The sequence below is a fragment of the Episyrphus balteatus genome, chromosome 1 (genome assembly GCF_945859705.1).
Source record: "Episyrphus balteatus chromosome 1, idEpiBalt1.1, whole genome shotgun sequence".
Taxonomy (NCBI): domain Eukaryota; kingdom Metazoa; phylum Arthropoda; class Insecta; order Diptera; family Syrphidae; genus Episyrphus; species Episyrphus balteatus.
Genome location: NC_079134.1, coordinates 109205951 through 109230040, shown reverse-complemented (window position 1 = coordinate 109230040; position 24090 = coordinate 109205951). Strand labels below are relative to the sequence as shown.

Sequence of the window (24090 nt, the reverse complement as noted above, 5' to 3'; positions counted from 1 at the left end):
TCGCTCGGCGTTATTTCACGGCACCCTTTAGATTTTCGGAGTGGTTCAATTTTAACAGCTATGCCCAAGATTGACCTTACTTTATAAATCTCCTCGACAAGCTTTGTTTACTGTCAAAAGTTAGTATGAATAAAGGTAGTAACCTCATACTTGTCGTCGATTCTCCAGAGGAGTTTTTAATTGTCTCATTCTTAAATAGATTGACTGCATCAAGGGCTTGTACAAGATCTTCCACTACTTCCTCGGGAGAGCACGAGGAATGAAGACTTCTGGCTACTACTTTTATTGGCCTTGTAGCTTTGTTCTCATATGAGTGTCATTGAATTTGGTGTTTGCTCAGATCCTCAGTGACAGATCTATCGACTGTGACTTTCCAGTTGTCTTTGTTGTACGATGTACATTTTTCTATTATTTTCTTAAGATCTCCAAAAATTGGAAATCGTGAGATCATAGTTGGTGGTGGTGTATTTTGCTGCCTTAAGCGTGAGAATTTGATTTAACAATAGCTACCACATTATTCGCTTCTTTAGTTTATGTTAACAGCTCTTTATTGTTTTCGGTTTTAGAGCTTTTCTGATTTCTTGAACAAGTCTCAGGACTACGTTTACGTTTCTTTGTGTAACGCTTATTTTTCTTTTTCTCAGTTACAAACAAGAGCTCTTCTTCATCAGTTTGATATTCAAGCTCAATATATTTTGGACTTAACTGAAGCGTGGACTCTGAATCTTTCTTGTCAAGTAAGGAAACTTTCTCTTCGAATTTTTTCACTTGCAGCTGAAGACTTTGAACTAGAACTTCAAGTTGTTTTCTTGTCGCTATTTCAATTTGCCATTCTTCAAAGTAGTTATTTGATTGGTCTATCTCTTTGTCTTCGATGGAACTCTATTGATCTGTAATGTCGATGTCTTCATTTTTCTTGGTTCCTTTTTCGCTGGTGTGTTTAACATCAATAGCATTGTTTGGGGTTGTCGATGATGTAACCCCTGAAGTAAATTTGTTTGGGGGAGTTCTCCTCCCCAGAATCCATAGGACCGACCTCTAAAGAGAGTGGATTTACCAGTTTCACTGGATTGCCACCTGGGGTATTTAATCTAGTCGTATTGTTCATTGCCATAATTTTTTTAACTTTCTTTTCGTACCATAAATAGGTCAGTTACTTCTATCCATAGTTTATATTCAGCCGCCCCACAGGGTACAGACGCTGACCAGTGTGCCGCACAATATGTGTCAGACGCTCTTGGATTTAATTGTGAGGTGGTGCATTCAGAGCGATATTTCTGTTCTTTTGCTCCTAGTTCCTGAAAAGATAACTCAGGTGACTCAGCTCATGGATCAAATGGATCCAACGCTCGTCGTTAGTTGGATATCCAGCGGGCACCGCGAGAAGGTGACGATGCGATTTTGCCACGTTCAAAAAAATGCACAAATTTTCCATGTGTTGCAATGGTACCATTTCAAAAGTGTTCTTTCCCGCTAAAAAAAAAAAAAAAAACAACCTTTAACACGAAATATTTTGGTGGACATATTTTATTATTGTTTTCTGTGGTACATGAAACGTCCTTACAAAATTTTATCAGCCTACCACTTTTTTCCAAAGAGCAATTGGAAATATTCTGATTCTTGCTCTTTAAGTAAAAGACTATGAATAAGGAGTCCAATAACATTTTACATGATTGTCGAGACATTTTGGCATTAATTTTATTCGATCGGGCGTTAAAAAATACCTCGAAATCATGTATCATATGAATAAATATGTTTTATTACTTATACTATGATATATGCAATAAAGCAAGTGCAACACAGAAAAACTCTTGTATCTACCCTTCCAAGGTGGCCTAATATCTCAAAATAACTCTTATATTGAGTACTACCAATGATGTAAATTTCATGCTTTTATCAAAAAGTTCACTATTGAGCTGTTTTTTAATGCTAAGCCACCTCACTACTACCACCTATGGTTAGTATATAACGAAATAAACTTAAACTTTCGAAAGCAAAGCGTTGTTTTGGTCTGTTTTAAAGATTGTAAGGAAAAAAAATTTGCTTACGTTTAATTTTAACCTCTATTTAAATGCTTTTTATTTTGGAATTTCACGTGAATCGAATAGCAGAATAGGGCCGATATACACTATAACTGTCAAATCGGTACTTTTCATTGAACTAAATATTTACAGTCAACTCCAGAAGTAGTTCATGTTTTTTTTGTATTGAATGTATTTCCTAATACGTATTTTACGGATGTAAGAAACACTTATATAAGAAAAACTTGCTTATAAGAAACACAACCAAAAAACCGTGTATTTCCGATGTATTTAATTTTAAAAGTCATCTTATATAAGAAACTCACATTTATGCGGAACACGGTTATAAGAAACATCTTTTTAGGTACCAATATCAATTTTTAGAATTAAAAAGAACTCCTATAAGAAATTAAATTCATCGAACAAACCTTTATCAAAGCTTTTTTTTTAAATAATTTATGTAACTTACCAATTTATTAGCAAAGATATTGTTTTTATCGTTTGTTTTTTCTTTTTTTTTTTTTCTTTTGAAGAATTTATTTAGGTAAGTTGTTTTATTTGTTGAAGAAAAGACTTTCCTTTTTTTTTATCCATTAAAGTTTTTTACTGTTAAAAAATATATTTAATGAAATTTTGTTTGTATAATTAGGTACGTGGATTAATATTGTTTGTATAAATCTTTGGCGCCAAGTAAAAAGGGGTTAATTTAGAAAAAGTTATTTTGCGGGATGTTTCCATTTTTGTTTATTAATCCAGATATAATTAATTCAAAAAAGTAATCATGCACAAACATCATCTAGAAAATCTTTTCTAATATACATTTCCTGTTGACCAAAAAAATTTAATTGACCTGTTTAAACAAACTCAGTAGGTAATAAGGACTTAAGTTAAGAAAAATCTTTGTTTACATTGATAAGAAAGTTTAATTTATAGAAGAGAGCTGGAAATATGAATGTGATTAAAGATAAATTATTATTACCAAATGTGAGAATTTTTTTTTGACCTAGTATAATACCGTAGAAACATGGATATTCTTTTTTTATCTCCCTTTTTAATTATTTAAAAATTAAAATTTATATAAATATGAATACAAGAGTTTAGTCCATTTGCACCCCACACAATTTTAAAAACTTTCTGATTTAAATCCTTTGGCCCGAATTATTTCTTAAGGAAGGATCTACGCTAGACCTATGGTGATAGGACCAAACGATAGAGAAAAAAAAGGCTGAAATTCAATAGCAATCCAAAAAACGATTTTTTTAACAAACTTATTTGTACCCGGCAGCAAAGAAATATTCTATGACCGACTTCATTTTCAGGATTTTAATACATCAGAATAATGAATTTTATGTAAAAATTTTTTTTCTTATATGCGTGTTTAATATATAAGAAACTTTCTTTCTTATATCCGAAGTTTTTATATAAGAAAAACTGGAATATAAGAAACAAATTTCTGGGATTTTCAGACTTTCTTATATCCGTGTTGCTTTGTATATTGGGATTGTATACCCTATTTAAATCTTCAATTTTTATGTTTGTTGAGTGTTTGATTTAGTATAAAGTTTTGCATCGAATGATTGCGGATTTTCGAACGGATCAAGTTCGGAAAATAAATTAAACCAATCCTTTTCTTCCGATTTTTTAAGGGATGGTTTCATTATATTCCGTTTTTGTTTTTTATCCTGCTGACATTTTTGATACAGTTCCATGCTACTTTCTGGAAGACCATGTATTTCCAACCCAGCAACGTAGTTATCAATGTCAATATCATCGGGCCAATTGCATTCGGGATTTGACGAATTGTTTAATTCATTTAATAAAACATTTTCGATTCGAGTATCCTTTTCATTTTTTTGTGGAGAGTTGCTCAACTTGTCCTTGAAGTCATTCTAAAACAAAAAAAAATAAAACAAATATAAAGTAAGAAAATTTTGTTTTTCTTATTTAAAACTTCATCAAATTATTTAAATACACTAAAGAATTGTTTTAAGAAATAGAACCGTGAATTAAGGTAGAGAGAAATAAGGTAGAATCAACTTTATTTCCATTTTATATTGGAATGTTACCTTTTTTTTATAGTCCACTTCATTTCCGTACCAATGAGTAATAAGGTCGAACAAAATGAGTAATTATGTCGAACATTAAAATGGTAATAAAGCATAAATGTTGTATTCCAAGAAAAAAAAAATATATATATATATATATATACATATATATCAAGTGGATACTTCCGATACAATTTTGTAATAGAGGAACTCATTTTAAAAACCAATTTTCAATGAAAACATATAGATTGACTTTCCCTTGATTCATTTCCGTAAATAAATTTCCAAAAATTACAATTTAATAAAAAGCATTTTTGAGACGCAAATGGTCCTTTGGGCCCATTGTGCGCCGGCGCGGTGCGGTGTGGTGCGGGTCGACGAGAGGCGGTGCGAGGCGTGTGTCTTTTTTTCTCCATGTAGTAAAACGGGTCTTTCGTAATAATTACTTTTTGACGGATAAGCGAGCTTTGCATCGGCATTCTCTCTGGCCACAAACTACGGAGATTAATAGCCGATGCCTCATAACTGGTTGTGATGCAAACGCCCATCACACGGTCTGGGGAAGTTCCGACATAGAGGTGAGTCACTTTTTGATACTGGCAATGAACCAACATTCGTTACCAGAAACCGACAAGAAGTACTAGACATTACTCTTGCCTCCGAATCGATTCATCAAAGAATCTTAAATTGGAAAGTATCTGAAGAACATTCGTTTTCTGATCACAGATACATCAAATACATCAAATTAAGTCTTAATGATGTTAGTACTAAACAGTTAGCATTCCGAAACGTTCGTAAAACTAACTGGCAAAAATACATTGAAACTCTGAAAAGCTTACTCAAGCCCGAAATTTTAAATCATCCCTCAAATACAATTGACCTCGAGAACAAAGTCAACGATCTGACTTCGGCCCTTAACTTATCAATGAATAACTCCTGCACACTCATACAAGTAAGAGGAAAGTAGAAGCCACACTATAGGTACAAAATAAAAAAAAATAAAATTCGTTAAAAAAAAAATAAAATAAAATCTGAAATCAAATTGCCCCCCAAAACAAGTATGCAGTTTTGATTGATATATTAAAGTGCATTTTTAGAAAAAAAAAATTTCAAAATCGTTAGAGCCGTTTTTTTAAAAAACTAATTTTTTATAAATAATTTTTTGGAAAAAAAGTTTTTAAATAAAATTGGTATGCGATTTTGTAGAAATCACTAATCAACATCTAAAAACAAAATTATAAAAAAATTCAATGTCCCGTTTTCGAAAATTTGATTTTTCAAAAAAAAAAATTCAATTTTTTTTTTTTAATCCAAAAATAATTTTTTTTGAAATATTATTTTTGGCTTTTATTATATAAATGCTTCTTCACAAAAAGTTTCGTTTAAATCGAACAAGCACTTTCGGAGATAATCATTTTTGAGCAATTTCAATTTTACTAAAATCGATATTATGACAAGTACCGTTATTTTTGGTCCAATGTTATTATGTATTTGTAAGTGGAGGTTATATAATTCTTTGTTTAAATTAACTTTTTTCGCATACTGTTGTTTTATTTCTTCTTTTACCCAGGCTATGTTTTTTGTTTTCACTGCTGATTTTGATGTATTTTTGATGTTAATTTGAGCGTATTTAGGGATTATATTATTTTTAAGACATTTTTTATTAAATTTTATGTTCATTATGGTTTTTGACAGTTTCAGTTTTAAGTTTTTATATTTGTAGACGATACTTGCTTCTTCGGCTGTGGAATACAAGATGTTGGATTTTCGTCTCCAGTTGTGTTATTAATCGAATGAAATAAATAAATAAAATAAAATAAAATAGATTAAATATTTAAATGGTTATTTTATTATAACTCAGTCTTTTAATACAACTTAATTTTAAAATTATGGAATTAACATTCCATCTTCGGGCTTCCAAATATTTAATCTATTTTATTTTATTTTATTTTATTTTATTTTATTTTATTTTATTTTATTTTATTTTATTTTATTTTATTTTATTTTATTTTATTTTATTTTATTTTATTTTATTTTATTTTATTTATTTATTTTATTTTATTTATTTATTTCATTCGTCTAATATTATGGTTTTCTTTTCAACTAAACGAGAATGTTGTTGAAGTAAGACGTGTCTTTGATCGGCTCCGCACATAAAAACTTTTATCCGCTTTCCTAATGTCGTTTTCTAAAATTATGGGAGTTGACCACTCCTTTTTTGTGCAATTTTGCAATTTGTTTACGACGAATTTGACAAGTGGAGTAATTTGACGTCTAAAACATTTTATGAAATAAAATAATATTAATAACGTATGAACCATAATAAGCGTTCGTTGATAAGTCTACTTCTACACAAAGACGTAAGGCGCAGAAATTATCTTCGAATTTCCTTTTGATTTTCCCTTCGGTGCATTGAGAGCTTCTACACGTAGTATTTTTTATCAGACGCAATTTTTTTTTGTTTTATTTTCTTCTCGTTTTCGTATGTACTTTTATTCCAAAAGAAGCACCAAAATATACAAAAAACAACTTCGGCGGGCTCTATGTGCAACGGAAATATTTGAGTATATTAAAAAAAGATAAGATACAATGCACGCAAATAATATACAACCAACGAAGCAAACTCTGCGTCTGACGAAATTAAATAAAGCAAAACAGCAAAAAAAAAGAACAAGATCAAAAAGAAACGTCAAAGTGAGTCTCAAAATTTTCGACCGTCGACTCACAGGGTAGAAAATCTTCCATCCCTTTTTTTCGAACTTTCTTTCTCCCTTACTCTTCATTGAATCTTGAACTTTACGTCTTCGTGTATATCTCGTGACCTGTTGCTCGGAGGTCAATAAAGGTCTATGGAAAATCTGTTCGTCATAAAATTATCTACAAATATTGCCTTAAGCATATCTCTGTAAATCCAACCGTTTTCGGACTATATTATAAATTCAAACTACATAAATTTGTTCAAACTTTCGATATGACTCTTAGAAGTAGTCTAAGATTGATTTGGGGTGTTTTAACCCTCAAATGTTTTTACCCTGAGACCAAAACGTCTCAGGGTAGGTAATTTTGACCTGAGGGTCAAAATTAATTGCTAAGATTTTATTGGATAGTTAGTAAGTAGCTAAGTAACTTAGTTAGTTTGTTAGTTAGTTAGTAAGTTAGTTTGAATATCGATTACACAGCCACACAAAAAAATATAAAAGTTCTGGTCTGGGGTTGCGACCAGGTTTTTCATATAGTTTTGGGGTCGCTGAAACCGAATCCGAAGTCCGTTTTGCCCCATCACGTCAGGTTTTCGAGATAACCTCAAAAAATGTCACGAAAACAAAAATTTTTTTCTCTGATCTGGATGTGCGAATATGTTATTCATATAGTTTTTGGATCGCTGAATCCAGATTCGAAGTCAATTTTGCCCTATCACGTCAGGTTTCTGAGATATCCTCAAAAAAATGTCAAAACCAAAAAAACAAAATTTCTTATCTGGAGTTGCGACTAGATTTTTCATATAGTTTTTGGGTTGCTCAAACCGAATCCGAAGTCTATTTTGCCGTATCACGTCAGGTTTTTGAAATGTCCTCAAAAAATGTCAAAACTCAAAAAAAAAGTTCTTATCTGACATTTTTTGAGGATATCTCAAAAACCTGACGTGATATGGCAAAATAGACTTCGGATTCGGTTTTAGCAACCCAAAAACTATAATGAAAACGTAGTCGCAACTCCAGATAAGAAATTTTGTTTTGTTGGTTTTGACATTTTTTTGAGGATATCTCAGAAACCTGACGTGATAGGGCAAAATTGACTTCGAATCTGGATTCAGCGATCCAAAAACTATATGATTAACATATTCGCACATCCAGATCAGAGAGAAAAAAATTTTATTTTCGTGACATTTTTTGAGGTTATCTCGAAAACCTGACGTGATGAGGCAAAACGGACTTCGGATTCGGTTTCAGCGACCCCAAAACTATATGAAAAACCTGGTCGCAACCCCAGACCAGAACTTTTATATTTTTTTGTGTGGCTGTGTTACAAGTGAAACTTATAAAAACGTATTAATAAAAAGCAAAAGAGATTACACATGTATTTTTCAGTATTAAAATCATAGAGGAAGGAATACCTAGAGACGCGGCTTCGGTTGGTTTTTCTCTTCCACCCTACAAGCTGCAATGAGAGGAAAAACTCCACAGTGCTTATATCATAGAGAAATTCATAGAAATTCAAAGCACAAACCTGTTTGTGAGGACATCTACTGGTGAAAGGAAGATATTAAACGCATTATACCTTTCACACGTATTCACAGATAGGAAAACAAGAGAAAAATAAGAGAGATGTATACCAATTATCTGAAATTAAATTTGCGGGTGTTTTAGGCAAGGGGGGTACGAGTCGGCTCTCTAGGTATTCCTTCCTCTATGATTAAAATACTGAATTATTCACTCTTAAATAAAGCAAACCTATTATTACGTATTATGCCTACGCTTGAAACAGCTCTATTCCGAAAACGATTTGATTTACAGAAAAATGCATATGGCAATATTTGTATATAATTTTATGACGAATAGATTTTCCATTGACCTCTATTGACCTCCGAGCAACAGGTCACGAGATATATGCGAAAAACTGATTTTCGTGACCTTTTGACCTCTATAACTTCTAACGCGGACGCGATATAAATGTCGATTTTTCACATCTTCATAACAACACCGTAAGGAAGGTCTATACCAAAATCGAGCCCAGAAGGAATTTTTCCGCAGATAAAACCTAAAATTACTGGACTCCAAAGCAATTGTATGGCACAGTTCTTGAAAAATTAATTTTCAAAATCAAAATTTTGAAAAAAAAAATTGTAAAAACAAAATTTCAAACTAATTTTTTTCAAAATTTTATGCAATTAACTAACAATTAAGTTTTTAAAATTCGATGCTCTTATTTGTTTTTTAACAAACACAGAAAACCAGATCCAAAAATGTCTTGTCATTTTTGAGAAATTAAGGGGGGAATTCCCTCTGGAATTTTTTATTTGCATTATTTTTTTTGCATAATAAATTCATTTATCAACCGATGAAACTATTTTCAGTGGTCTTAGTATTAAATGAAGCCTCATAGGTCCCTAGATAGTCCCGAAACCCATGCGTTCCGAACCTACTACAGTACGAAAACTTTAAACGAATTTTTCTCGAAACGCGTTTTTTTCCGCAACGTAACTCAAAAACTAATGAAGTTATTGACTTGAAATAAATTGAAAACTACTCACTAATTCATTGGCCATTGCATGAAGTTTAATAAATTTTGTAAATAAATATTTTTTTTTATTTACTATAATATTGTGTTTTTTTCGTTTTTTTTTTTTTGGTCTCTAACTTTTATTTTACACTTTTTACTTGCGATATAGGTACTATATATCAAGTTATGCATTCGTACAAAAAAAAAGTTGAGATAGCATTTTTCCATAACATTACGATGATAGAGAATGCCAAAAAAGTGGGTCCCGGAAGTCCGTCTGTCTGTCTGTCAGTCTGTAAACGAAGCTACAGCCTAAACAGATGGACCGATTGATGTCCATAGAATCCGTTGCGTCCGTTGCGTCGAAGTTTTTTGACTGACAGCTCGATAAAATACACACGTTCTTATGGGAAGTCCGTCTCCGTCCGATCCGTCGCTTATGGGTCGCTTCCCATAAGAACGTGTGTATTTTATTTTAAAACTTCGACGCAACGGACGCAACGGATTCTATGGGTTGGGCCCTTTACAGAGATATGCGTAAGGCAATATTTGTAGATAATTTTATGACGAACAGATTTTCCATAGACCTTTATTGACCTCCGAGCAACAGGTCACGAGATATACACGAAGACGTAAAGTTCAAGATTCAATGAAGAGTAAGGGAGAAAGAAAGTTCGAAAAAAAGGGATGGAAGATTTTCTACCCTGTGAGTCGACGGTCGAAAATTTTGAGACTCACTTTGACGTTTCTTTTTGATCTTGTTCTTTTTTTTGCTGTTTTGCTTTATTTAATTTCGTCAGACGCAGAGTTTGGTTCGTTGGTTGTATATTATTTGCGTGCATTGTATCTTTTTTTAATATACTCAAATATTTCCGTTGCACATAGAGCCCGCCGAAGTTGTTTTTTGTATATTTTGGTGCTTATTTTGGAATAAAAGTACATACGAAAACGAGAAGAAAATAAAACAAAAAAATTTGCGTCTGATAAAAAATACTACGTGTAGAAGCTCTCAATGCACCGAAGGGAAAATCAAAAGGAAATTCGAAGATAATTTCTGCGCCTTACGTCTTTGTGTAGAAGTAGACTTATCAACGAACGCTTATTATGGTTCATACGTTATTAATATTATTTTATTTCATAAAATGTTTTAGACGTCAAATTACTCCACTTGTCAAATTCGTCGTAAACAAATTGCAAAATTGCACAAAAAAGGAGTGGTCAACTCCCATAATTTTAGAAAACGACATTAGGAAAGCGGATAAAAGTTTTTATGTGCGGAGCCGATCAAAGACACGTCTTACTTCAACGACATTCTCGTTTAGTTGAAAAGAAAACCATAATATTAGACGAATGAAATAAATAAATAAAATAAAATAAAATAAAATAAAATAAAATAAAATAAAATAAAATAAAATAAAATAAAATAAAATAAAATAAAATAAAATAAAATAAAATAAAATAAAATAAAATAAAATAAAATAAAATAAAATAAAATAAAATAAAATAAAATAAAATAAAATAAAATAAAATAAAATAAAATAAAATAAAATAAAATAGATTAAATATTTGAAAGCCCGAAGATGGAATGTTAATTCCGAAACGCGTTGCCATAATTTTAAAATTAAGTTGTATTAAAAGACTGAGTTATAATAAAATAACCATTTAAATATTTAATCTATTTTATTTTATTTTATTTATTTATTTCATTCGATTAATAACACAACTGGAGACGAAAATCCAACATCTTGTATTCCACAGCCGAAGAAGCAAGTATCGTCTACAAATATAAAAACTTAAAACTGAAACTGTCAAAAACCATAATGAACATAAAATTTAATAAAAAATGTCTTAAAAATAATATAATCCCTAAATACGCTCAAATTAACATCAAAAATACATCAAAATCAGCAGTGAAAACAAAAAACATAGCACAAATAACCTGGGTAAAAGAAGAAATAAAACAACAGTATGCGAAAAAAGTTAATTTAAACAAAGAATTATATAACCTCCACTTACAAATACATAATAACATACACCCCATAGCCACCACGGTTGCCACTCGCATAAAAAATTTCCTACCAAAGTTTCCAAAAAAACCTACCAATTCAAAGAAAAACCTACCCAACGAAAATTTTCGATTTTAAGAGAATAAATTCTTGTTTAAAAAAATTAAATGCACGACTGGGTCGCACGAACTTGCTCTTGGAGTTATAGTTGCTTAAATTTTTAAGACTTTTTATATAGAAATTTGGAAAAAAAAATAAAATTCGTTTAAAAAAATACAATAAAATCTGAAATTAAATTGCCCTCCAAAACAAGTAGGTATGCAGTTTTGATTGATATATAAACGTGCATTTTTAGAAAAAAAAATTTCAAAATCGTTAGAGCCGTTTTTTTTTAAAAAACAATTTTTTATAAATAATTTTTTGGAAAAAAACTTTTAAAATAAAATTGAAATGCCATTTTGTAGAAATCACTAATCAAGAATGTGAAGTTAGTGTCAACACAAAACATGAAAATGGATGAGTTCAGACACCAACAATGAGGATACTGCGTTTACCCTTCAAGCAAACAGGTCCGACCTCGGTCCGAATCCGCTCCGCCTGAGGCGGAGCTGAGTCCGACTTCGGATCAGAAACTGGTCCGAAGGCGGCTCAAATTAGTATGGAAATTATAATCACCGCGAAGTCGATTGCATATGTATTGGTGTGGTGAAAATCTCCATTCCGAGAAAACGGAGCCGAAGGCGGACCTGAGCCGGAGCAGCGAAAACCTACCAGAAAGAGGAATAAGAAAGGGATGACATTTCGCAATTGCGACCAAAAAAAGAACAAGATTTATTTTTTTTTTCACTGAAACTGTTTTATTTTTTATTTTATTTTGGCAAACGAAATTTTTTTTATTTCATTTGATGCTGCTGCTGTTGTTGGTGTTTTTTTAGATACCCAATCGCATGTTTCACCTTCTAGATTTTTCTTCATCATTAGAGATTACATCTACAACACAAGAAGAAACAACATTTTAACCCAAACACTTTGAGCGATATATACAACATACCTTTTTTTGTTTCCATATTGTTTATAATTTGATATTGTTTATAATTATACTAATATTATAATAACAACGACACGAGACACGACGCGACGCGACTATACACTTCAACGAAACATAACAAAATGACGCTTTTGCTCTTGTTGGCTATGTCTGTTTCACTTTTTTTTCCATTTCTCACTTTCCACCACGATTCTCGTTCGACTTTGTGTTCATACACAAAAAGTTGCAAGTGTGTGAGTGCAACCCCGCTTTTCGCGGTCGGAGGTCGGACTGTCTTTTCTGGACTCCGTTTTCTTGCTTGAAGGGTACATACACTACTTAATATTATTACTCTCGGTTTAGATGGGCACATTTGTTTTGCACAAATATTTTGGGTAGATTTGACATAATTACAATTTTTTTTGTCAATTATTAAAAATAAAATTATTTTAGAGAAAGAACTTGGAAAAACCTACCAAATTGACTTCAAACCTACCAACCTACCCAAGGTAAAAAAACCTACCCAGTTTGGTAGGATCCTACCCACTCCGGCAACCGTGATAGCCACCACACTATACATGGAAAAACTTAACGTGCAAATACAATATGTAATGCAAAAAGTAAAAAAACAACAACAAACAAAAATACAAAAATTAATTAAAAAACAAAACCATCCACCAGTTATAAACAATAAACATACATTTTATCCACGACTTATTAACAACACACAAATAACATTCACAGACGACGAAACTAATCTGTTAGAAAAAGGATTAAAATTTAACATACCTAAAAATAACAAAAATGAAATAACAAACGCAGAAGCTGCAATAAAATCTTTGCCAACACAAGAAATACAAAACGAAACTAGGGTTGAAATAAACAAAAAACTAAAAAGAATATTAAAAACCACACCAACACAAAATAGTCACTCAAACAAACAAAAAAAGAATATAAACAATTTTAAAACAATAAGACAAAAATTACAAGAACATAACGCCTTCGTTACTAAAGCCGACAAAGGCAACACATTAGTCATACTTGACAAAATCACATACTTAGATACAACTAACAATTTCATCACAGAAAATAATTTAAAAGAATTAAATAAAGACCCAACCAAAATGTTCACAAAAGAGATAAACAATGCTATAAACAAATGCAATAACTTATTTACAAACACAAATAAACAAAGATTAAAACAACCAAACGCAAAAGCCCCAATTTATACAGGCTTACCAAAAATACACAAAGAAGATGTACCCATCCGACCACTAATCAATTACACATCAGCACCTTGTTATAAAGTCGCCAAAACCTTACACAAATTAATCAAAACAAATTCTCACATACATAACAACCACAGTATAAACAATTACAAACAATTAATAGAAAAATTAAAAGATATACAATATACATATATTGCCCAGCTATAAAATGGTATCATTTGATATAACAAACATGTATACAAACATACCCATACAAGAAACTATCAACATAATAAAAGAAAACCTCCATTCTACAGCAAAACTCAACAACGCACAAATAGAAGAATTAATATCATTGCTACATATAATCTTAAAACAAAATTACTTTACATTTAACAACAAATACTATACTCAAGAAGAAGGCCTAGCCATGGGTTCACCATTGAGCGGCCTAATAGCAGATTTTTATTTAAACAATTTTGAAAACAAATACATATTATCAACACAAAACCCACAAAAATCAAAAATAATAACATATACTAGATTGTAGATGACAATTTCATTATATTTGACGGCACAGTAAGACAATTAGAAATTTTAAAGAAATACGTAAACAACATCAACAACAAAATTCAATTTACTTCCGAAGTTGAAGCCAATGACGAAATAAATTTTCTGGACTTAAACATTAAAAAGAACAACAACAAATTAAATTACAAAGTATACAGAAAACCCACCACCACCGACATCACTATCCACAAAGAATCACATCACCCGCAAACACAAAAAATGGCAGCATACCATGCATTTGTAAATCGACTTCTAACCATACCAATGGAAGAAGCAGATTACATAGACGAAGTACACACAATAAAACAATTACAACATCACATCACCAACAGAGCCACCCAAATACATTTCAATACAATATACAAATATGCTACCAAAAATTATTAAAAATACTTAAAAAAAAACAAAAAATAACAATATCATTTAAAACTAATAACCATTTAACAAAACTTCTCCAACCAAAAACAAATAATGACACAAAAACAAGCACACCCTTCAAGCAAACAGGTCCGACCTCGGTCCGAATCCGCTCCGCCTGAGGCGGAGCTGAGTCCGACTTCGGATCAGAAACTGGTCCGAAGGCGGCTCAAATTAGTATGGAAATTATAATCACCGCGAAGTCGATGGCATATGTATTGGTGTGGTGAAAATCTCCATTCCGAGAAAACGGAGCCGAAGGCGGACCTGAGCCGGAGCAGCGAAAACCTACCAGAACCCTTCAAGCAAGAAAACGGAGTCCAGAAAAGACAGTCCGACCTCCGACGGAGAAAAGCGGGGTTGCACTCACACACTTGCAACTTTTTGTGTATGAACACAAAGTCTAAGAGAATCGTGGTGAAAACTGAGAAAAGAGCAAAAGCGTCATTTTGTTATTTTTTGTTGAAGTGTTTAGTCGCGTCGTGTCTCGTGTCGTTGTTAATAAAATATAAATATAATTATAAACAATTATATCAAACTATTAACAATATGGAAACAAAAAAAAGGTATGTTGTATATATCGCTCAAAGAGTTTGGATTAAAGTGATGTGTTTATGTTTGTGTTGTAGATGAAATCTCTAAGAAAAATCCAGAAGGTGAAACATTCGATTGGGTATCTAAAAAAAAAACACCAACAACAGCAGCAGCATCAAATGAAATAAAATGAAAAAAATATATTGTATTTTATATTGTATTTATTGTGAACATTTCATTTGCCAAAATAAAATAAAAAATAAAACAGTTTCAGTGAAAAAAAAAATAAATCTTGTTCTTTTTTTGGTCGCAAATGCGAAACGTCATCCTTTTTTTATTCCTCTTTCTGGTAGGTTTTCACTGCTCCGACTCAGGTCCGCCTTCGGCTCCGTTTTCTCGGAATGGAGATTTTCACCACACCAATACATATGCAATCGACTTCGCGGTGATTATAATTTCCATACTAATTTGAGCCGCCTTCGGACCAGTTTCTGATCCGAAGTCGGACTCAGCTCCTCCTCAGGCGGAGCGGATTCGGACCGAGGTCGGACCTGTTTGCTTGAAGGGAAAGAGGAATAAGAAAGGGATGACATTTCGCATTTGCGACCAAAAAAAGAACAAGATTTATTTTTTTTTCACTGAAACTGTTTTATTTTTTATTTTATTTTGGCAAACGAAATTTTCACAATAAATACAATACATTTTTTTTTCATTTTATTTCATTTGATGCTGCTGCTGTTGTTGGTGTTTTTTTAGATACCCAATCGCATGTTTCACCTTCTAGATTTTTCTTCATCATTAGAGATTACATCTACAACACAAGAAGAAACAACATTTTAACCCAAACACTTTGAGCGATATATAAAACATACCTTTTTTGTTTTCCATATTGTTTATAATTTAATAAAATTGTTTATAATTAATAAACTAACATTATACAAACAACGACACGAGACACGAGACACACGCGACCAAACACTTCAACAAAAAATAACAAAATGACGCTTTGGCTCTTGTTGGACTTGTCTTTCTTTTCCTTTTCTCATTTTTCACCTCGATTCTCGTTCGACTTTGTGTTCATACACAAAAAGTTGCAAGTGTGTGAGTGCAAGCCCGATTTTCGCGGTCTGAGGTCGGAGTTTCTTTGTTGAACTCAGTTTTCTTGCTTGAAGGGCAGGGGTATACAAATTAAAATGCGACGATTGCACCAAACACTACATTGGACAAACGGGGAGAACATTTCTTGACAGGTTCAACGAACATAAACCAAAACATAACACAAAATCTAACTTTGCCCTACACTTGATGGAAGCTAATCACAACTATACCGATTTCGACTCTAACCTCACCCCCCTTCACCGCTGCGGAAAAGGTAGATTACTTGATGCACTCGAAGAATTTGAAATCTACAAATCTAACAAGAAGAAAGAAGACGACCTACTCAACGACAAGTTGACATTGAAACAAATTCACTATTCGACACATTACTCAAACATACCAACAGATAAAATGAGACAACCACACTTTACCTCTCTAAAACAATTACATATACATATTACACTTAAACACAACCAAATATAAAGCTTAACGAAGTCAACAACAACAACAACATGGAAAAGAGACAGTCATACCGCAAACAACATAAATCAGTTTGGAAGCCCGAAGATGGAATGTTAATTCCGAAACGCGTTGCCATAATTTTAAAGTTAAGTTGTATTAAAAGACTGAGTTATAATAAAATAACCATTTAAATATTTAATCTATTTTATTTTATTTTATTTATTTATTTCATTCGATTAATAACACAACTGGAGACGAAAATCCAATATCATGTATAATATTAGAGTAGTGTATTAGGGTCAAAATCATGGAGGTGGAAAATTTGATGTCCAGGCATTTTTTTTTTTAATCAAAATAACATTTATTTAAAGCTTTTTTCTCGTTTACCAATTAAAATAGTTGGCACGCATCTAAGAATATACAGCTATGGACAAAGAAATAGCACACTTTTGATTTTTCTTACAAAAATTGGATTTATTTGGGACCTTTTAACTTATATATTATAATTTTTATATCAGGGCACGCATTAGCTTATGGGGATTTATAAAATTAATAATTATAAATTATTTTATTTCAATTCAATTTTTAAAAATTATAATTTGTAGAGAATACCCTTTTTTCTTGTGGACAAAGAAATAGCACACATTCCGAAAATCATAAAAATATTTATTCCTAAGGGCTCAGTTATAGCTATCAGTAAAATCCATCAGTAAAAATTTTGTTTTGCTATTTTGAATACTTTAATCTTATATTTTGTGGAAAATTTTGATTAAATAAATTGAAAACATATTTCAACTAATTTTTTCAAAAAGAATCAATGCATTTTGTGTTAAATTTTATACACAAATTCATTTTATAAAATTTACTGATGAAATTTCATTTTACTGAACAGCTGACTGCCAAATGCCAAAAAAAATTCCATTTCGTTTTACTGATGACGTTCCATTTTTTTACTGTTCCGGTGCCATCATTAAAAAAATTACTGATGAAATCAACAGTAAAAAAATTGCTTGAGGACCGAATGTCAAATAAACATTTAATTTAATGACGTAAATTTACTGATTGCTATAAACGCTCATCAGTAAAAGATTTCAGATTCCTGATGTTTCAATTTTTACTGATGGATTTTACTGAAAGCTATAACTGAGGCCTAAGCAAAAATTCTTACAATTTTCAATAAATTCAATACTACCAAGTTAGCAGTGGCGAGGCGTGAATGATTTCAAATGGTAAGTCGAAGAAAAATAAGTCACCACGAAATTCAATTCCAAATTTTTAATGCATTTCTGAGTTTCAAGCCATGAAATTAAGCAATTCAAACGAATTGTCAAAAACACGCCTTATATTTTTTTTTAATAAAGTTTCCATTAAAAAGTGTGCAAAGCTCTACGTTTTTCTTTCATAAAATTCAGCAAGAACTTTTTCTTAAAAGTCAAGTCTACTTTTAGTAATTAGAATTTAAAAGAAGTTTTTTTCTACCTATGTATATATATAAGTGCTAGATCAGAAAGTCTATCTTCTATGCATGAAATCGCCTTAGAACTAAAAAGATCTCTCGACGCCGCGCCGACAGAAGCAACAGTTATCTAGGTGTATACAAAACTTTAAGTAAGAGCGTCCTTTAAATACAATTTTGTTTTCTTCATAAAACTAAACTGATTAAAATTATTCGAATCCTCTAAGAGAAAATAATACATATAAAAATACAAAATAGAGCTTGGACAAATCCATACTTTTCTTAAAGATTTTCCCGAAGTGAAAATTGCATTGGACCGTCACGTTTGTGAAATACTTGAATATCAACTGGTAGAAAACGTTATTTTTCGGTAATTTTGAAGTGGAATTCAAAAAGTCATACTCGTATTTTATTGTATAAAATATATTTATTTATAAATTATTTGTTTTCAAAGAATATTGCAAATAGAAACTTATATTTCAAAATCCTAGAGGTTAGCAAATGACAATTTGTGACCTCTGAATTCAGAGCACCAAATTAAGAAAAAATCTCAAAGCAAAGTTCTTGCTCTCGACTTTTTTGTTTGTTGAACAATGATATTAAAGTCATAATCAAAACACTAAATCTTACTATCTAAAAACTTTTCACAATTTTTGCATCATCTTAATTTTTATTATTTTCAAAATTGCACTGCGTTCTTCTTGGGAGTTGGGACTTGTTAAATTCAATTGGGGCAGTTGTTCCACTTTATGGAAATTGCAGTTATTTTATGCACTTTCTGCCAACAAAAATACCTTATCACATTAAATATAACATCCACGCATATTTCTTATCATAGTGGAAACCTTTGACACAGCAGCCCAGTGGAGAGATACATACAAATTCAGATAATAAGTCGGAAAGGAGCGTCTTATTTTCTTGTTCCATACCTTTTATATTTTCCTAACTGATTTTCTTCAAATAAAACTTACCTCACCCACAACCTGCGCAACATAATTTGGTTCATCAGCTCATTGCGCGATACACACAAATTACCCAAATAAGTCGGAGGAAACCGTCTTATTCTACCTTTTTTTCTTCCTATGAAAAATGAAACCTACCTCAAGCAGACACTGACATGCGCACTGCGCATTCATTAACTCAGAGCGAAAATTATGAGAGAACATAAAAATTCACCAAAAAGTAAGACGAAGAATATCGTCTTATTTTCTTCCATAAGAAAGCGTGTATTAAACAGAGAGGTCACAAGGGCAGTAATAAGTAAATGAAAAAAGAGGAAACAAAACAAATTTGTTCTATTGTTTATAAGACGGCATTTTTCGGGTTACCTTTTTTTTGCTCTAGTTTTGTGTTTGTTTATGGAGTGAGTTGAAAAGCAGATAGGTGTGTAGAGTAGAACTAAAAGAAAAGTATTTGAAATAATGTTGACAGCGTGTGCAGGTGTTGATTGAAATTATATTCATGTTGCCAGGAGTTAATGTTGTTGAGTTTGAGAATTTCAAAAGGTAAGACGGAAATAATCGAGTTATATGAACCCTTCGCCACTGCAAGTTAGTAACTTGTTAGTAGACCACAGTTTTTCAAAGTTCCTTCGCACCTCTTTGGTAAACTTTCAACTAACGTCTGGTATCCACTTTGTGGAGTACGGTACCACGTTTCTTTGATTCTGGCCCAAAGATCGTTTGAATTTTCTTTTCCCACGCTTAACATTGACATCAATTTATAAATTTTCTATGGGGTTAAGATTGTGAATTTGAGATGGCTAGGTGCAAACATCGATTTTTTCGTCCGAAAACCTATCTTGTACTATTTCCGATGCATGTTTGGGTCATTGTCATGTATGAATATCTAATTAACTGGTGAGAAATATGGTTCCCCGGTTTCTAATGTAATATTAACCCTCTATAGCATATAGTATACCACAGGCAACAAACCGCTTAACCCCCCTTTCCTCATACACTTTTTAAAAATTTCCGTTTTTAAGCATTGCAGAATGCAGAATGTATTCTATACTGTTATCTTCTAATCAAATACCAAAAACATGAAGAGATGGACAACTCAATTGTTCTTACGGATAAATCCCTTTAGTAAACTAATAATTTCTAAAAGTTCGATGTGTACTTTTTCTTAAAAACAATAAAAAATAGTTTTTGGTTTATAAAGTGATATTTTTTTGTGAAAATCTATAAAGTAAGTGCTCAATGTTTACAAGATAATTTTTGCTAGCTTTCACTGGTGAAGAGTAACTGAGCGGTGAATTTTTGGATCTAAAAATGCTAAAAAAGTTCTTTTTAAACCTATTTTTGTCAGTTCACGCACACCGTATGTGAAAAGTGTAACATAGCTTTATGCTACACGAAAACAAAACATTTTCTTCAGAAATTTTCATTGTTGCCTAGAAGCTACATACCCAATACCTAGAACCCGTCAAAAGTGTGAAAACAGAAAGTATTCACGACTTTTAGTATTAGGTAAGAAAGTATGAACAGATAAAAGTATTCAAGGAAAAAAGTATGCGCGACAAAAGTTCGAAAAATGGAAAACTATTATTTTGACTGTGTTTTGATCTGGCAATAGTTACAAAGAGAAATGAGAATTTGCGAAAACAAATGTGGCGATGGACAATTCTGATTGGTCGAGAAAAAATAAATAGACGAATTTATTGTTAGATAGGGCTGGGGTCTCAGAAAAAAAGAGAGTATATAGATATTCATAAGGATAGGAGGTCTAAGGTTAAGAGTGCGCTCGGTTATTTTTTTTTTAATTAGGGAGAGTGGAATATTTGTATGGAAGGTGGACATTCCGCGGCCAATATATTGTTATTTATTTAGTTAGTTAAGTTTTACATGTATTGTACAGAAATTTTTTCACTTTAAAGTACCTACTTCACAAATACATAAATATAAAATGCAATTTTATATTTATGTACTTTGTATATGTAGGTATAGGTAATAGAAAATAATAGTAGAAGATAAAATTTTTTAGAGCCACTCTAATACGAAAAAAATTAATTTAAACTCATTGTATCAAAAAACAGGATGTAGAAATTTTCTGTTTCATTAAAATCTAAATTCTTCGAAAAATGAAAAAAAGTAACATTTTTTGTACCACTCTAATTAATATGTTTGCCTTTAAATTTTTTTTACAATACATATTTACATTTTTTAACAATAAAAACATCGAATCAAGAGCAAAATAAACTTCTGCGGGAGATCTGCAGCCATACAATTTTGGCTGCGCAATATGCCCGACTAACGATGACGACATAAATGGCGTTTATGAACAGCAGTACTGCAGTGGACTAAGTTAATCCGATCGCAGATCTTACTTGATGAACACGACTAACGCAGGCCTAAGTTAGGCAGACGTTTATGAAAACATCCTATACCAAATTAAGTATTTTCTTAAATCGCTAATTGGTATCAACCATGCAGATAGATAAACCAAAAATAAAAGATTTTCTTACAAAAAAAAACTAGTTTTGTTTTTAACTTCTTCGAAAACGAAGAAGACAAAACATTTTTGGATTCGGTTTTCTATTTTAAAAACAAAATTAGAACTTACATACCTACAACTTTGTTCTTTTTTTATGTTATAACTTGAAAAACTGTTTTTTTTTTCAAAAATCATTCCTGAAAACAGTTTTATTTAATAACAAAATGAATTAAAAAGTTATTGGCTTTACAAGAAGTGATAGCACGTCGCACAGTGGTTCCCTCATGGAAAAAACCCAAAAAAGTGAAACAATTTTCTCAATTTTTTTGATTTGGTTTTTCGATTAACAATATATTTAAATACAGAATGCAATCAATTTTAATTTTTTACATAGCCCTGGTCCCGAGTATACTTAGCTCAAACTAGATTCTTTAAGATTTTCGAAATTTCGTTCTTTTTTTCTGCAACTTTTGACGATTTCTTTTTAAAGAATAGAGCTTTTTTTTTAAAAAAAAAAGTATGTAGTGTTGTTAATGGTATATTTGTCCTTAAGTCTACATTTACCGTTTGTTGAATTTGCTTTTGAATCAGAAAAACCAGAATATTATATAAAGACACCTCTAGAGCGAGTAGTTTTTACTCTTTGTCAGCCTATAAAAAAAAGCTCCACGATGCTCCACGTTCATTTTAGTATTAATTTAAAGCTTATGATATATACTATTTATGGTGTTAAAACGAATGACCCATTTTGACCCATTCTCCCGTAAGAGCTTCTTGAGTGTAGCAATGCGTGTCACTCAAACAGCACTTGAAATCGGTATTATCGTTTCTAATTTAACGGCTTTTTTGATAAAATAAATTTTTTTACATTATAAGAGGTCTATGTAGTCATCACTGATAAGCCAAAAAATAAAGAAAAATCAAAAATTTTCCCAAAAAGGAAAAATATCCAAAAACGATATGAATTTTTTTTTTTCAAAATTTAACTTTTTTTTGAAAAATTGTAATTTTCTTTGGTTTATCTAAAATTTAAACGGTGTTTAATAATAAAATGTTCAAATAAACTCAAAAGAATTTGATTTTGCTCGTAATCACCCATAGTTATAAAACAGCGGCACATTTTCTAAAAACCCATAAAAAGGCCTTTATGATAGCTTTTCTCAAATGCAAGAAAACATTTTTTTAACAAATTAAACTTAATTTATTTGTAGAGAATTAAATGAAATTTTCAAATGTATCCTTAAATTCTCTTTAAAAAGATCCGTTGTTGAGATATTGATAGTCAAAGTCAAAAGTATGGTTTTTGGTGTGATGACTGATATTGCAATCTAAATCGTAAATCGTAGAAGTTTGAAACAAAAAGAATCTTGAGGCCAAATAGTTCTAAAAATAAAAATCATTTTTTCGCTTTTTTTAGAGAAAAGTAAAAACAAAAAAAAATTTGGAAAATTTTGGTATTTGAATAATTCCAAAGATTTAGCTATTTTACCATTAGAAATAAAATATTTAGTTTGAAAATAGAGGAATGTTGCTTTCAATGCTTTTAGTTTTGTCATGATACGATCATTTTTATACTATCTATCGAAAATCACTAAAAAAATCACAATTTTTTTTTTTGTTCCTTTAATTTTTTGCTTTCTGAAAAACCTTCTCTGTATTCAGTTTTAATTTGCCTTAAAGTGTAAGAGACCTTTACATTTTTAAGAAAAAAAAAAAGAACAAAAAAAGGAAATAAAAAGAATAAATATATATTAATCAATACAAATTTTAAAAAAATGAGTAATTTTAAAGCACGACACACAATTTTTTAACCACGATGAGAACTCGTTTCATTTAATTTATATACCAAATTTCAATCAAATCAGTCCACCCGTTCGGTTTTTATAGGTTTTTTCCACTTACTCCATAGAAGGGAACCACTGTGCGTCGTTGTGAGTATAACCGTTGATTTTTAATAATGTTTTTTCCAAGCTAAGCCATGTCTTTGAAAAGTACCTACCTATCCCGTCTAAACGAAGGGGAATAGAACCCTCCCTCTAAAACCGTGTGATTCACCGTATCTACATACCAACATAATACAAAATACATAAATATAAAATTGCATTTTATATTTATGGATTTGTGAAGTAGGTACTTTAAAGTGAAAAAATTTCTGTACAATACATGTAAAACTTAACTAACTAAATAAATAACAATATATTGGCCGCGGGACGTCCACCTTCCATACAAATATTCCACTCTCCTTAATTAAAAAAAAAATAACCGAGCGCACTCTTAACCTTGCCTCGCTCATCGCAGCTGCGAGACTGAAAATTAAATTAAGACCTCCTATCCTTATGAATATCTATATACTCTCTTTTTTTTTCTGAGACCCCAGCCCTATCTAACAATAAATTCGTCTATTTATTCTTTCTCGACCAATCAGAATTTTCCATCGCCACATTTGTTTTCGCAAATTCTCATTTCTCTTTGTAACTATTGCCAGATCAAAACCCAGTCAAAATAATAGTTTTCCATTTTAAGAACTTTTGTCGCGCATACTTTTTTCCTTGAATACTTTTATCTGTTCATACTTTCCTACCTAATACTAA

The 24090-nt window shown here is 31.2% G+C and overlaps 1 protein-coding gene across 2 annotated transcripts in view; it reads right to left on the bottom strand.

The window, feature by feature from the left end:
* Nucleotides 1–2606: 2606 nt before the first annotated feature.
* Nucleotides 2607–24090, bottom strand: part of LOC129917211 (islet cell autoantigen 1) — a 28775-nt gene continuing 7291 nt past the window's right edge. Inside the window, exon 4 of one of the 2 annotated variants that reach the window (XM_055997621.1) lies at nt 2607–3910. In XM_055997621.1, the coding sequence (XP_055853596.1) occupies nt 3551–3910 (360 nt within the window). In that variant the 3' untranslated portion in view covers nt 2607–3550. The remainder of the gene's footprint in view (nt 3911–24090) is intronic. The other variant, XM_055997612.1, reaches the window with a different exon arrangement.